Source organism: Bidens hawaiensis, unplaced genomic scaffold (assembly GCF_021521415.1).
Source record: "Bidens hawaiensis isolate Kalapana, Puna unplaced genomic scaffold, B.hawaiensis_p1.1 tig00019802_1, whole genome shotgun sequence".
Classification (NCBI taxonomy): Eukaryota; Viridiplantae; Streptophyta; class Magnoliopsida; order Asterales; family Asteraceae; genus Bidens; species Bidens hawaiensis.
This window is the reverse complement of record NW_027493007.1, coordinates 193,564-207,169: the sequence shown is the minus strand read 5'-3', so window position 1 is coordinate 207,169 and position 13,606 is coordinate 193,564. Positions and strand designations below refer to the sequence as shown.

General features: G+C 33.6%; 1 protein-coding gene and 1 pseudogene across 2 annotated transcripts; both read left to right on the top strand.

Annotated features, from left to right (window-relative positions):
- Window positions 1-2,318: 2,318 nt before the first annotated feature.
- Window positions 2,319-7,681, top strand: LOC143559293 (cyclic nucleotide-gated ion channel 17-like; annotated as a pseudogene). Its single transcript, XR_013139910.1, has 6 exons — window positions 2,319-2,554; window positions 2,948-3,497; window positions 4,642-4,854; window positions 5,489-5,775; window positions 6,227-6,338; window positions 6,431-7,681. The product of XR_013139910.1 is annotated as a cyclic nucleotide-gated ion channel 17-like (transcript).
- A 1,113-nt stretch (window positions 7,682-8,794) lies between these two features.
- LOC143559295 (preprotein translocase subunit SCY1, chloroplastic-like) lies at window positions 8,795-13,359 on the top strand. Its single transcript, XM_077047917.1, has 7 exons — window positions 8,795-8,876; window positions 9,111-9,245; window positions 9,999-10,384; window positions 11,126-11,425; window positions 11,502-11,591; window positions 12,936-13,059; window positions 13,157-13,359. Exons 1-7 carry the CDS (start codon window positions 8,795-8,797, stop codon window positions 13,285-13,287), a joined length of 1,248 nt encoding a protein of 415 aa, XP_076904032.1. The 3' UTR covers window positions 13,288-13,359.
- Window positions 13,360-13,606: the final 247 nt, after the last annotated feature.

Below are 13,606 nucleotides of genomic sequence, written 5' to 3'. Positions count from 1 at the left end.
TATAGAGATTGAATTTTGAGAGAGTGGATTATAGTAGGAATGTGTATAGGGAGTTAATTAGAAACCAAAAATTAGGGAATCTCAATCAAGTTAAAATAAGGACAAAAAGTAAGGAATTAGTATTAATTATTTTTTAACATTTGAATTACTAAAATGTAATGTTCCTAAATTAGATTATAAGTATAAATAATGATATTCATATCAATTAAATTCATATCAATTAAGTCTACACTATATTTAAATATGGATTAAACAAATAATGCAGAAATATAAGTTACAATTTTATGTATTTACAATAATATAATTAATCATCAAATATAATAGGGTATATCTAAAATATAAATTTATGGTATATCTAAATTATAAAATTATAATAAAGTATGATATATTTATATACTGAATCATATGATTGAAAGTTAGAAAATTACTTTAAATAATATAATTGCAATCAACATTTACATAATTAAGTACTTAATATAATGTATGGACAAATAAGTTACTAATTTGGTTTTTATTAATTAACATTAACAAAATTTAAATAGAACTGAACAATAATTATCAATTAGAATATTATCAGTTAGAATATTTAAAAGTAAAATCAACACCATATATTTAAATCAATATTTGCTGAATTTAGAATCATTCATTGGGTCAAAATTGGTATTTATAGTAAACATTAAGTATGCTTAATCAAATGATATACCACCTTTAATTAAAATATAAAAATTCCGTAATTAAATAATTCCTAATTAAATAATTCCGTAATTTCAAATCAACCTCATATTTAAATCATTAATTGCTATTATGAATAATTATTCTCGGTGAACATTTCCATTTTATGGTAAGCCTTATGGATGCTTAGTCAAATAGTTAATCAAATAATAATTAATAAATAATTAGAATATAGAAATTCCATAATTAAATAATTCCTTTTGTTAGGTTATTAAAAGGTTTAAAGATTAAAATTTCATAACAGTATATATGACGAAATTCACATTTGTGGATGATTTTTATTATTTTATTCCTAAAGGTTTGTTTAATGATATTTATAATTATTTGAAGAGAAATGTTTAATGGTAAGAACATCGCCCAAATAAATGAGTATTTTACATGTGATAAAATAAATTGATAAAACTTGATAAAATTTAGTAGTGATAATTTCGTAAATATCATTAATTGCATAGAAATTCTCCAACATGAATTTAATTAGCCCGGAGTCAAAATTGTGAATTCTAATTATTAACTTGAAAAATAATTACAAAAGATTCAAGATTAAAATTAAATTAAATATGAAAGAGAATCATTAAAGAGTATTTATTATATCTTATTTAAATATATTTTTGATTTATTTTACTAAGATGAAAATTTGACAAGTGATTGATATACATGGAATGTTTAATCAACAACCAATAAGAATAGGGGAAATGAACTTAAAGCCTATTGCTTTAATAGTATAGTTAGATTTACTTGTTTACATACATCCAGATTTGTACTAAATAAAGTTACTATGTAAGATACAACTTTACATTATTGGTTTGAAATTTTCATCAATCTAAATGAATATATTTACCCACAAGTATATAACATCTACTTTCTTTTTGTTAGATCAACACCTCTACCTTCTTGGTCTCTCCATCTTCACCATCCTGTCCTATAACCACAATGAAACTCTGTCAATCGATACATCAATCCTCAAGCAAAAAATGGCAGGATGGGGATGAGCTTCTAAAATGGATTCCAAGACATGATTGATTTAGTGATCATTTGAAACAAAATAAAAAGCTTAAATTTTACAAACAAAAAGAAGATGCACTTCATAAAACATACTAAATTCATCTTGTTTTTAACGTATCATCGTTGACAAGAAGTGAATTTCATGAACCTATATATTTTCATCATTCTTACGTTATGATAATATGTGTGAGTTATGACATGACATGAAGTAAATTTCATGAACCTCATCATTCATTATTTCCATAACGCTATGATAATATAAAATAACAAATCTAGAGTATTATTAAAATCATCACACCCTTCTTTTAAATAACTTTTTTCATAGATCATGAGTCAACAACTATGACTGGGCCCACTCATCACTCGTGACTATGACACCATTTTCAACATCTTTTTCCCATTTATTTATTCAATCAATTAAATTCCTCTCTTTCTTTCACTAAATCTTCCCCACAAATCACACTATTTCTTTTCTTTTTTCTTTATTTCTTTAATTTAATCACATCTGATTATACCTTTTCATCATTCCTAGAATGATCCTTCAAAACTGAAAACAACTTAATTAATGTAATAATAATAATAATAATAATAATAATATTCCCTTCATATATACTTTCTTTTAACAAACAACAATACAAATACAAAATACCCAATAATTGTTCTCTCATATAATTTCCCCAAACAACAATACTACTGTAGTAATACTTAGGGTTTCATTTTCGATCTCAATTCTCCACAGCTACCTATGCATCAGTGATTGATCATTATTAGGGTTTAATCTTCATCAACTCATGGATGTTAACAAAGAGAAGCTTGTCAGGTTAGTGTTGTTGATCTGGGTCTTCAATTTCGATCTTTGGCTGTTAAAAAGCTTCAATCTGTTTGCAATTTTGTGTATTGATTTTGTATTTATGGAACTAAAAGGTTGTATATGTTTGGTTTAACATGGTATTAGTTGGTTGCCCACCAAGTGTTTGTGTTTATGCCTAGCTACAAATAGTTAACCAAATTCAGTAAATTATTCAAGATAAGTGAAACTGAAGAGCAGAATTGTAGTTAACTTGATTACCCTGCATTTGTTTTGTATGAATCAATTGACCCGTGATTGCCTGCCAAGTGTTTGTGTTTATGCCTAAGTGAAATCGAAGAACATAATTGTAATTTAAATTGATTGATTACTCCCAGTTATGATACTTCTTGATTGTTTTTTCAGGTTCTATGCAAATGGCAAGCAAAAGAGTGATTTCGTGTGGGGAAAAGTTCCAACCGAGCCTTTACACCTCGAAAAGTCAACATCTGGGTACAATTTTGGGTTACCCGTGAAGGGAAAAGTCAACAATCCCCCTAACCCTAAACAAGGAACCAGCAATTTGTTTCCTGAGGATCATGAACCTTGGCGAAAACGGATACTTGACCCGGGTAGTGAAATTGTGTTAAAATGGAACCGCGTGTTCATTGTTTCATGCTTGTTAGCACTATTTATAGACCCGCTATATTTTTACTTACCTGGTGTAAGAGTGGATGAAGATTCATGGTGCGTTAAAACCGACTTAAATTTAAGGATCATCGTGACCGCTTTCCGCACAATAGCAGACTTATTCTACATGTTACATGTTGTAATTAAGTTTAGAACCGCTTATGTTGCCCCGAGCTCACGGGTTTTCGGTCGGGGCGAGCTCGTTATGGACCCGAAGAAGATATCTAGACGATATATTAGAACCGATTTCTTTGTTGATCTTATTGCAACACTGCCGCTTCCTCAGGTACTTTTTGAATTATTTATTTATTTAGTTATGTTATGTTAGTTCTTTCAAAAATTCAAGGCCTGTAAACAATCTCAACGCTCAGTTAACCTTTCGTGTACCGTCTTGGTTATAAAATGCGCACATCAGATGCATATAATGCACATTGCGTTGCGATTCCATGATGTGCGGATGATGTGCTTTAAACTGCATAATGTGCTATGCGGTCTGATGCACACATTTTTGGTTAAAGTTAAAGCTTGCATTGGTTACTTTTACCGTATGCATAGACTACTTGTACACATAGATATAAAAGAATTATTTTGGTTATACATGAAACTTTTTTGGTGGTACTATAGCTTTTATTTTAGTTGTTTATTTTAATCGCTGATCTTTTTTTATGTGTGTTCAAAAGTTAACAAGTTAGAATAGTATCTTTAAATATTTTATAATAACAAACACCTCACATACTTGATGCGTTTGGATCACGCATTGCGCGTAAGCTTTTTCGATCAAAACGCATCAGAGTACATCGCACATGTTAAAACCAAGTGAACTGTTCGGAGGGGGACTCTTTTATTTAATAAACGAACATAAACAAACACAAACGCATTATTTTTATATTCATTTAGTTAAGCGAATGAACTTGAACACATGTCTCGTTCGTTCATTTATGTTCGTGAACGTTCTTAGATGTTCATTCATTTAAATTTGTGTATGTTCATTTGTTTATGTCCATTTATGTTTGTTAGTTTACATTTATTTGAGTTCATTCGTTTACGTTCATTAATATATAAATTAAAATTTTTAGGCTCATTACAATTTAGTCGAGTTTTAATAACCTTTTTAGGCTCCGCACATTGTTCATTTTCACTTGTTAAAATCTGTAAGTTCATTACAATTTATGTTTCTTCATCTATTTTCAGCAATGTTTGTTGGTTTACATTCGTGGAGCGTTCGTTTATACTGTAATGACGAACATAAACAAACACGTTGTTTTCTTAACGAACAAACACGAACAAGAAAACCCTATTTGTTTAGTTGTTTGTGTTCAATCGTTTGTTTGGTTAAAGTTGAACGAACACGATCATGCTCCATTTGTGTTCGTTCGGCATGCTTACAAGCTTTGTATATGGTGTTGATATTTTTGTGGGATGTTGTGCAGATTGTTATATGGTTTGTCATACCTGCAAGTAGGAGCTCACGGGCCAATCACAATAATAATGCACTTGCGTTAATTGTTTTGTTACAATATATTCCAAGATTATATCTTATTTTTCCGTTAAGTTCCGAACTTGTGAAGGCAACGGGAGTTGTGACAAAGACCGCTTGGGCAGGGGCAGCATATAACTTAATGTTGTATATGCTTGCTAGTCATGTACGTGTATCTGAAACCCTAAACGAGCTGGTAACGGGTCAAAATGGGTTTGGACTGAGACGTGTCATTGTTTGATACATGTTGAACTGGTCGGGTCGGGTTTGTTTGATAACTACTTTTGTTGTGGTTACATAAATAATATTACTGCTTTCATTTAAAACAGGTCGTGTTCGTGGGGCCGACCTAAGACAGACCTAAAAATTTAAGCCGAGTGTTTTTATTTTAACACAAATTAGTACTTTATAATTACGAAATAAAACTACACATGTATATAAAAGAGTTGCATTTTAATTATAAAGTTTTATGCAAATTTCTCTTTTAAGTCATATATATTGATATAAAACACATTTAAAAAGATAAAATAAAAAAAAATTGATGAACTGACAAAAGGGTTGACACAAACATGGCCGTTTAGCCAAGATGTTTGCTGGTTCGTCCTGTACCTATTTATACTAAGCCCAAACCCGTGAATTGTGTTGTGTCAAACAGCCATGCCCATCTATTAGACCCTTTTTCTTATTTGGCACATGGACCTGTTTCAATTAAACACAACCCAAATCTACCCATTTAACTAAATGGGTCAAATCTCATTTCTTAATTTTCTGATTCTATACATTCTTTTCTTGGTAATTAGGTATTGGGTGCAGCTTGGTATTTGCTATCAATTGACCGACACATGTCATGCTGGAAATCTATATACAAAGCCGAAAAGTTTTGTAAATCAAGCTTTCTTGATTGCAGCACTGTCAACCATGGTGACCGCCAAAATTGTGCGAACGTGACAACCGCATTCAAGGAATGTACTGCTGATGGAAGCTTCAAATATGGAATATTTGAAAGTGCGGTCCAGAAGAATGTTATATCTTCGAGTTTCTTGCATAAATACTTTTATTGTCTGTGGTGGGGATTACAACAACTAAGGTGTGCCTTCTTAACATGTTACATCATTTAAAAGACGTGATTACAGCATCTTTGTTTCTTTGTAATGATATGAATATTTACTTTTTAAGCTTTACCACATGATAAAATAACGTTGTAAATTGTGATCAGTTTGGATCAAATAATGTTTCAACTTAGGTTTTATTTTTATCGAAATTAATTGTTAAACTACATGTTATCATATTTTTTTAACAAATATAGAAATTGTCAGCAATGTTGATGTCGATATGTCAAACTTTTGTTTGGTATTAACTTACTATAAATTGCGATTAGTTTGGATAAAATAAAGTATCTATTCAGATTTTATTTTCATCCAAACCTATTGGCGATTTAAGTGTTACTTCATTTTCTCATCAAATTAAATATAACTTAAGTATCAACAATATTGTGTCAGTATATTCCAAATTCATTCAACTTTATATTATTTTTCCAGTTCATACGGGCAAAACTTGTCAACAACCACGTTTATAGGCGAGACAACATTTGCCATACTTATTGCCATTGTCGGTCTCGTTTTATTTGCTCACTTGATCGGCAACATGCAGGTACTTAATTATCACTTTAATGAATTAATCAAAGCTTTTATTATTATGTAATTAATTAAATCTTTTATATTATGTTTTAATAATATTTGTAGACGTACCTGCAATCATTAACAATGAGACTCCAATGAGACTCGAAGAATGGCGTCTTAGGAGACGCGACACGGAGGAATGGATGCAACACCGACAACTCCCGGAAGACTTACGTAAACGTGTCCGCCGTTTCGTTCAATACAAATGGGTTGCGACACGTGGGGTCAACGAAGAAGCCATCCTTCATGGGCTACCCGCGGATCTCCGCCGCGACATCCAACGCCACCTATGCTTAGACCTCGTTAGACGTGTCCCATTCTTCTCGCAAATGGACGACCAACTACTAGACGCGATATGCGAGCGTTTGGTTTCATCTTTAAGCACGGAAGGCGCATATTTGGTTCGCGAGGGCGACCCGGTTACCGAAATGTTTTTCATAATAAGAGGACGGCTTGAAAGTTCGACTACGAACGGAGGCCGGACGGGGTTTTTTAACTTGATTAGTATGCGGCCCGGTGACTTTTGCGGTGAGGAGCTTTTGGCGTGGGCATTACATCCAAAGTCAACGGTCAACCTACCGTCGTCAACCCGGACCGTTCGATCGTTAACTGAAGTCGAAGCATTTGCTTTACGAGCCGAAGATTTGAAATTTGTTGCGAATCAGTTTAGAAGACTTCATAGTAAGAAATTGCAGCATACTTTTAGGCATTATTCTCACCATTGGAGAACATGGGCTGCTTGTTTTATACAGGCGGCTTGGAGAAGGCATAAAAGAAGATCAATGGCAAGAAACCTGTCAACAATGGAGTCTTTTGTTGACCATAATGATGAAGGTCAAGATGAGGATGATGGCCAAGAACAAGAACAAGAACAGGGTCAAAGTCAAGATGATGATCCAACGGCTCAGGTGAAGTCAAATCTTGGTTTGCCGATTTTGGCTTTGAGGTTTGCTAAGAATACAAGAAGGGGGATTGCTCAGAGGGCTAAGTTGTTGAAGCCTGAAGAGCCTGACTTTTCGGTTGACCCGGATGTGAACTAGTTGACTTTTTTGGGGTTAATGAGGGGATATATATATATATATATATATAGCTGTTTATGGAATATTCACCATAATGTGGTGGGTTGACTTTTAATTTACATAGGTTTTGGTTTAGATGTTTAAAGTTGTAGATTTTGGGTTGTCGCTGGTGCAACCCTGGTTGGGTATGATGATGTATTTACAAATGTCGGATAACTAGTAGGTCTTATATTTATATCTATATCTATCTTTTGAGACTCTTTAACTAAAAGAGTGAGATAGGTAAATCAGTAAACGTAGTTCTGGTTTTATTGCCAATACTAGAGGTTATTGGTCTGTTTATGTTCAAGTTAGTAAACTTTTTACTTTTTAGTTATGAACATTAAAAACTTTAAATTGATGCTAATATGCTTTACTAGGCCTTTATACCTCTATATTTTTACAAGGTGTAATCATGCTAGAATCATACTGTGTTTAAAAAATGGTTTTCAAACTAATCCAAACTTTATGCATTAAATAGTCAGACACAAATAGTACGGGGAATAAGAGTAAGCATTGGGTTCATTCGCTGAAAGTTTACCTTTTGTATCACACACGATGTAAAGGTGATACATGAAGATACGATTGAAATTAAACATCTTTTATCTGGTAAAGTCTAATAAAGTGTCATGCAACATTTGACTAATGTGATATATACTTGACTTAGCTATCATGTATGTTACATCTAAAAGTAAATGATCCAAATAGTCGTTAACAAATACATGCAGCATCACATATTACTAAAACACCACCAAAGTTTGTATTTTCAAAAATCCGACCCCAATTATTCATTCTCTCACTGCCATCAAATCATTATAACTATATGTAATTGAAAGCGCTCTAAATTCTCAACCCCCCCCCCCCCCTCCCTTTTTTGTTCTCCAGCCACCACATACCGAGAATAAAGTCCTTTTTTGTTCGCAGGCTATGGGTCTTGTTACATGTTTGGTTATCTTAAAAGTGTAGAAGTCTCCATCTCTGCCTTCACCCTAACCTCACCATACATTTCTTTTCATCTCTGTTAAATATTAACGAACACAAACAAATATAAATAAACACAAACGAACAAAAATGAAGAAACATAAACAAATATAAATGGATTAAAATAGGTGATGTAAATATAAATCTGAATGAATATGAAATTAAATGAAACAGTTAATTATAAAAATAAAAACAATAATAATAAACTTGCGGGCTAATAGACTAGTAGATAAATTCCAATAGTAAACCCAACCCCAGCTAGCTATCAACCAACCAACCGTATGAATGAAAAACAGATACAGATAGATAAAATACTCCTCAACTCCGGATAATAATAATAATAATAATAATAATAATAATAATAATAATAATAATAATAATAATAATAATGTTAATGTTGATAACCGGAAGAGATATTGCATGGTCTCTGCGTTTCAATCAACAAAACCCAACACTCTCTTATCATCCAGGTAATATAACTACTTCATTTTGAGATATTCATTATTATTCAATTGGATTTAAGCGGGAATTTGATCTTTTCATTAATTTCATTGTGACTTGTGAATTCTGTTTTAAATTTTAAGTATTAGTTTTCTGAAATATATTTTAAAATTGATACAAACATAATAAGGGTATGCTTGTGAATTAGATACCCAATTTAATAATAATCTTTAAAGGTAAGGAATGTATCATTGCATTTGCAGGTGTGAGAGCTCTAACTTTGATCAATTCGGGCAAATTATCCGGTCTTAGTTCCCTTTGGGAAAACCTTCTGGGCTTGTTTGAGAGCACTTCAAGTACACGAAATGACAAAAATCCCTCGGCTAAGGGAGTTGCAGGTTTCCATTCTAATCTATCAATTTAAGGATGGATGTCTGGTGGGTTAATACGTTGGATTGTTTAAACCGAATATTTTTATCCATGTCAAAAACATCAACCCTAATCTGCACACACTTAAAGTTCACTGTTAGTGAGTCGACTTGTTTAACTAAGCAGGTTAAACAGGATAACCCGGACACACCCCATATTTATTCGTGTCAAAAACAACTCTAACTCGCACACATAAAACCGTGTAACACAACATGAGCCATACCCGTTTATCTAAATGTGTCAAAAGGGTTGTGGGCAGACGGCCAATAATCAAGTTGTAAACATGTTAAAGAGATTGTTGAAAACTGGGTTGAACGGCTCATAAAAAGGTTAGTGGGTTGACTTGTTTAGCTAAACGGGTTAAACAGGTCAACCCGAACTGACCCATATTTTTCTTCGTGTAACAAACACAACACTAACCCAATACTTAAAATAATGTAACCGTAACACGATATGTATAACCTATTTATATAAATGTGTCTAACGGGTTGCAGGTTGACGGGTAAGAATCAAGTTGTAGAAACGTTGACAATTCTTGGTTGGTTACAACAAAATAGGTTAGATGGTCATAAAAATGGGTCGACTCATTTAACCAAACAGGTTGATTGGTCGACCTACTTAACCAAAAAAGTTATACAGTTCAACTCGAACACTACCTTTTTATTAAGGGCTACATATGCTAACCCAAAACCTGATAATTTCCATCTCGTGTTTTTTAACAGCTTCTATTGAAGACACGTCGATTGATTTTGGTGACTTTTTCAAAGGCCCGTTACCGGGAAAGTTTCTCAAACTTTTAGGGTACTTGGCTTTGTCTAGACTCGGAATATACATACCGCTCGGTGGGGTGAATAGAGATGCATTTATTGGAAATTTGGATCAAAATAGTATTTTGTCTACTTTGGATACATTTTCGGGTGGAGGAATCGGTCGGTTAGGGATATGCTCACTTGGTATAGTCCCCTTCATTAACGCTTCAATCGTGTTTCAACTTCTTACACAAATTTATCCAAAGCTACAAGAACTTCAAAAGAGAGAAGGTGAAGCGGGCCGAAAGAAAATTCTTCAATATACTCGATATGCTTCTGTTGGCTTTGCAGTTGTGCAGGTAAAAAAACATTATTTTTACACCGTTTTATTACTTTATACAGACTTACTTTACTTAAAAAAAAGTGGCCTGATTTAGAAATTTGATGAAAGATGGCCGGGCTTGTCAATGAACCGAACAAGCATGTTCATGTCTGTTCGTTTAACTTTAACCGAACAAACAATTGAACATGAACATTTAAAAGAGCGGGGTTTTCTTGTCCGTGTTTGATCATTAAGATGACGAAGGTGTCCATTTTCATTCATGATGCTTCGTTAATAGTATAAACGAACGTTCACGAACGTAAATGAACAAGCATAACTTAGTGTAGATGAACGGACATAAACGAGTGAAAACTAACTAATAGTAAACGTGAACGTCAATTTGTTGGGCCTAAAAAGTTAATAAAATCAGACTACACTGTAAGGCTGATATTTTTAATTTTTGTAATAGACCAAAATATATAAACAAACGCAAACCAACGAACTTAAGCAAACAAACACAAACAAATTTAAACGAATGAACGAGATATGTGTTTATGTTCGTTCGTTTAACAAAATAAACAAACATTGTTCGTGTTCGTTCATTTATTCAATAAACGAGCATAAACGAACTTCCTGCTGAACAGTTCACTGAACGTTCAAGTTTGTTACAGGCCAGAAGTTGGTTACTTTATTATTGAGCAAGTCTTAACAACACAATCTTTTTTACATTACAAATTATTAATCTATTTTAACATATGTTTTTTTAACTGATGAGCAGGCAATTGGTCAAGCACTATTTCTCCGTCCATATGTGGATGATTTCAGCACTCAATGGGTGTTGTCTTCTGTTATTTTATTAACGCTTGGATCTGTTTTCACAACGTTTATTGGGGAAAGAATTACAGATTTAAAACTCGGAAACGGTACCTCGCTTCTTATTTTTACAAGCATTATTTCATATTTGCCTGCATCTTTTGGTAGAACGGTTGCTGAGGCGTTTCAAGAAGGTAACTATTTGGGCTTAGCCGCCATCATATTCTCATTCTTCCTGCTGGTTCTTAGCATTGTGTATGTTCAGGTAAAATTACCTATTTACCCTTTGGTAAGTGTTGTAAAATTATATGTTTACCCTTTATTTAATAATATGTTTACAGGAAGCCGAAAGAAAAATTCCTATTAATTATGCTTCAAGATACAGTAGTCGAACAGGGGGGCTTCAGAAATCTGCTTATTTGCCCTTTAAGGTTTGCATTAACTATTATTGTATATTTTCTAGTAGCGGCAGTTTGTGACAACACCGAAATAATTAGGTTTTCGGTTGTCATATCTATTATCCAACTCGTTTAATAAACAGGTCGTGTGCGGGTTGACTTGTTTAACATGTTTAAACAAACAGGTTGACCTGTTTAATCCGCTTAATTAAAGGGGTCGTGTTAAAAGTTGACCTGGTTAACCAACGGATAATGTTTGGGTGGACCTGTTTAGCTCGTTTACTTAAATGGGCCATGTTCGGTTGTCTTGTTTAACCCGTTTAAATAAACGAGGCATGTTGGTTTGTATAATCTGTTTAACTAAAAGGGTCAGTTGTGTTTAACTCGTCGTTGAATTAAACGGGCCATGTTCGGGTGGACTTTTTAATTAAATGGGCTATGTTTGGATTGACTCGTCAACCCATTTACTACCCGCTTAACCTATTTATTACAACTCTCCAACCCATTTTGCACAGTTGCAACCATTTGACTCATCTGGAAAAGGTTAAATGGGTGTGCCTTGACTTGTTTAACTTTTTAATTAAATGGTTCGTGTTTGATTGACCTGTTTAACTTGTTTAATTAAACGGGTTGTGTTCGGGTTGACTTGTTTAACTCGTTCAATTAAACAGATAGGCCCCTCATCCCATTTAATAAAGCAGGACGACACGTCCACCCGTTTATGACCCATTCACCCTATTTGTTACAACCCTCCAACCTTTACAACTAGATTACAACCTATTTGACTCATCTAGAAAAGGTTAAATGGGTTGTGATTTCAGGTTAAAAGATTGTAATACCCGACACAACACAAAATGTTTTAGTTTCTGGGTTGTCATTTTTAGCCCGTTTAATGAGCCAGCTGTATTTGGGTTGACCTGTTTAACCTGTAATAAACTGGTCGTGTTGGGTTGACCTGTTTAACTCGTTTAATTAAATGGGTCGTGTTTGGGTTGACCTGTCTCATTTGTTTTATTAAACTGGTTGTGTTTAGGTTGATCTATTTAATTAGCACGTTTGATTAAACAGTTCGTGTTTGGGTTGACTTGTTTAACCTGTTTAATTAAACAGAGCATTCCATCAACTCATTTAATTAAACAGGTTGACCCGTCAACCCAATTACGTTACGACTCGCTCAAACTATTTATTACGACTCTCCAACCCGTTTAACATATTTGCAACCTGATTACAACTCTTTGGCTTGTCTAAGAAAAAGTTAAATGTGTCATGTTCGGGTTAAAATATGATAACTACACAAATAGTTATTTTCTGAAATAACATTAAATTTTTGTCTTTCTGACTAATTGTTTACTAATACTTTTAGCACGATTTTGTCAGGTTAACAGCTCGGGAGTGATGCCAATTATATTTTCCACGTCATCATTAGCTTTTCCAGCCACTCTGGCACGGTTTACTGGTTTAAACGTGCTAAAGAACGCTGCGGTCAGCTTGAACCCCGGCGGTAAGAATAATATCAATACCAAGGAAAACCTTATATAAATCACATTTAGACCACCGCCTGTGTTTATCTAACCAACTATAATTTGTAATATTTCTAGGTGCTTTTTATCTCCCAACCAACATTTTATTAATAGGTTTCTTTAACTATTACTACACTTTTCTACAACTTGACCCTGATGATGTTAGCGAACAGTTGAAGCGCCAAGGCGCCTCTATTCCCCTGGTCTGACCTGGAAAAAGCACCGCTGCTTTCATCCGAACGTTAATGCCTGGTCCCATGGTCATTTGGTCGAACATGTTTCTTGTCAACTACAAGTTTTCAAGAAGCTAATATTTTTCTTTATAATGCTTTTGGGGATACAGGTTTTGAGTAGGATATCGGTTTTAGGGTCGGTGTTTTTGGCCATTCTTGCAGCGGGGCCAGCAGTTGTGGAACAAACGACACACTTGACGGCTTTCAGGGGATTTGCGGGTACATCGGTTTTGATTCTGGTCGGTTGTGCTACCGACACCGCAAGAAAAGTTCAAGCAGAGATTATTTCTCAAAA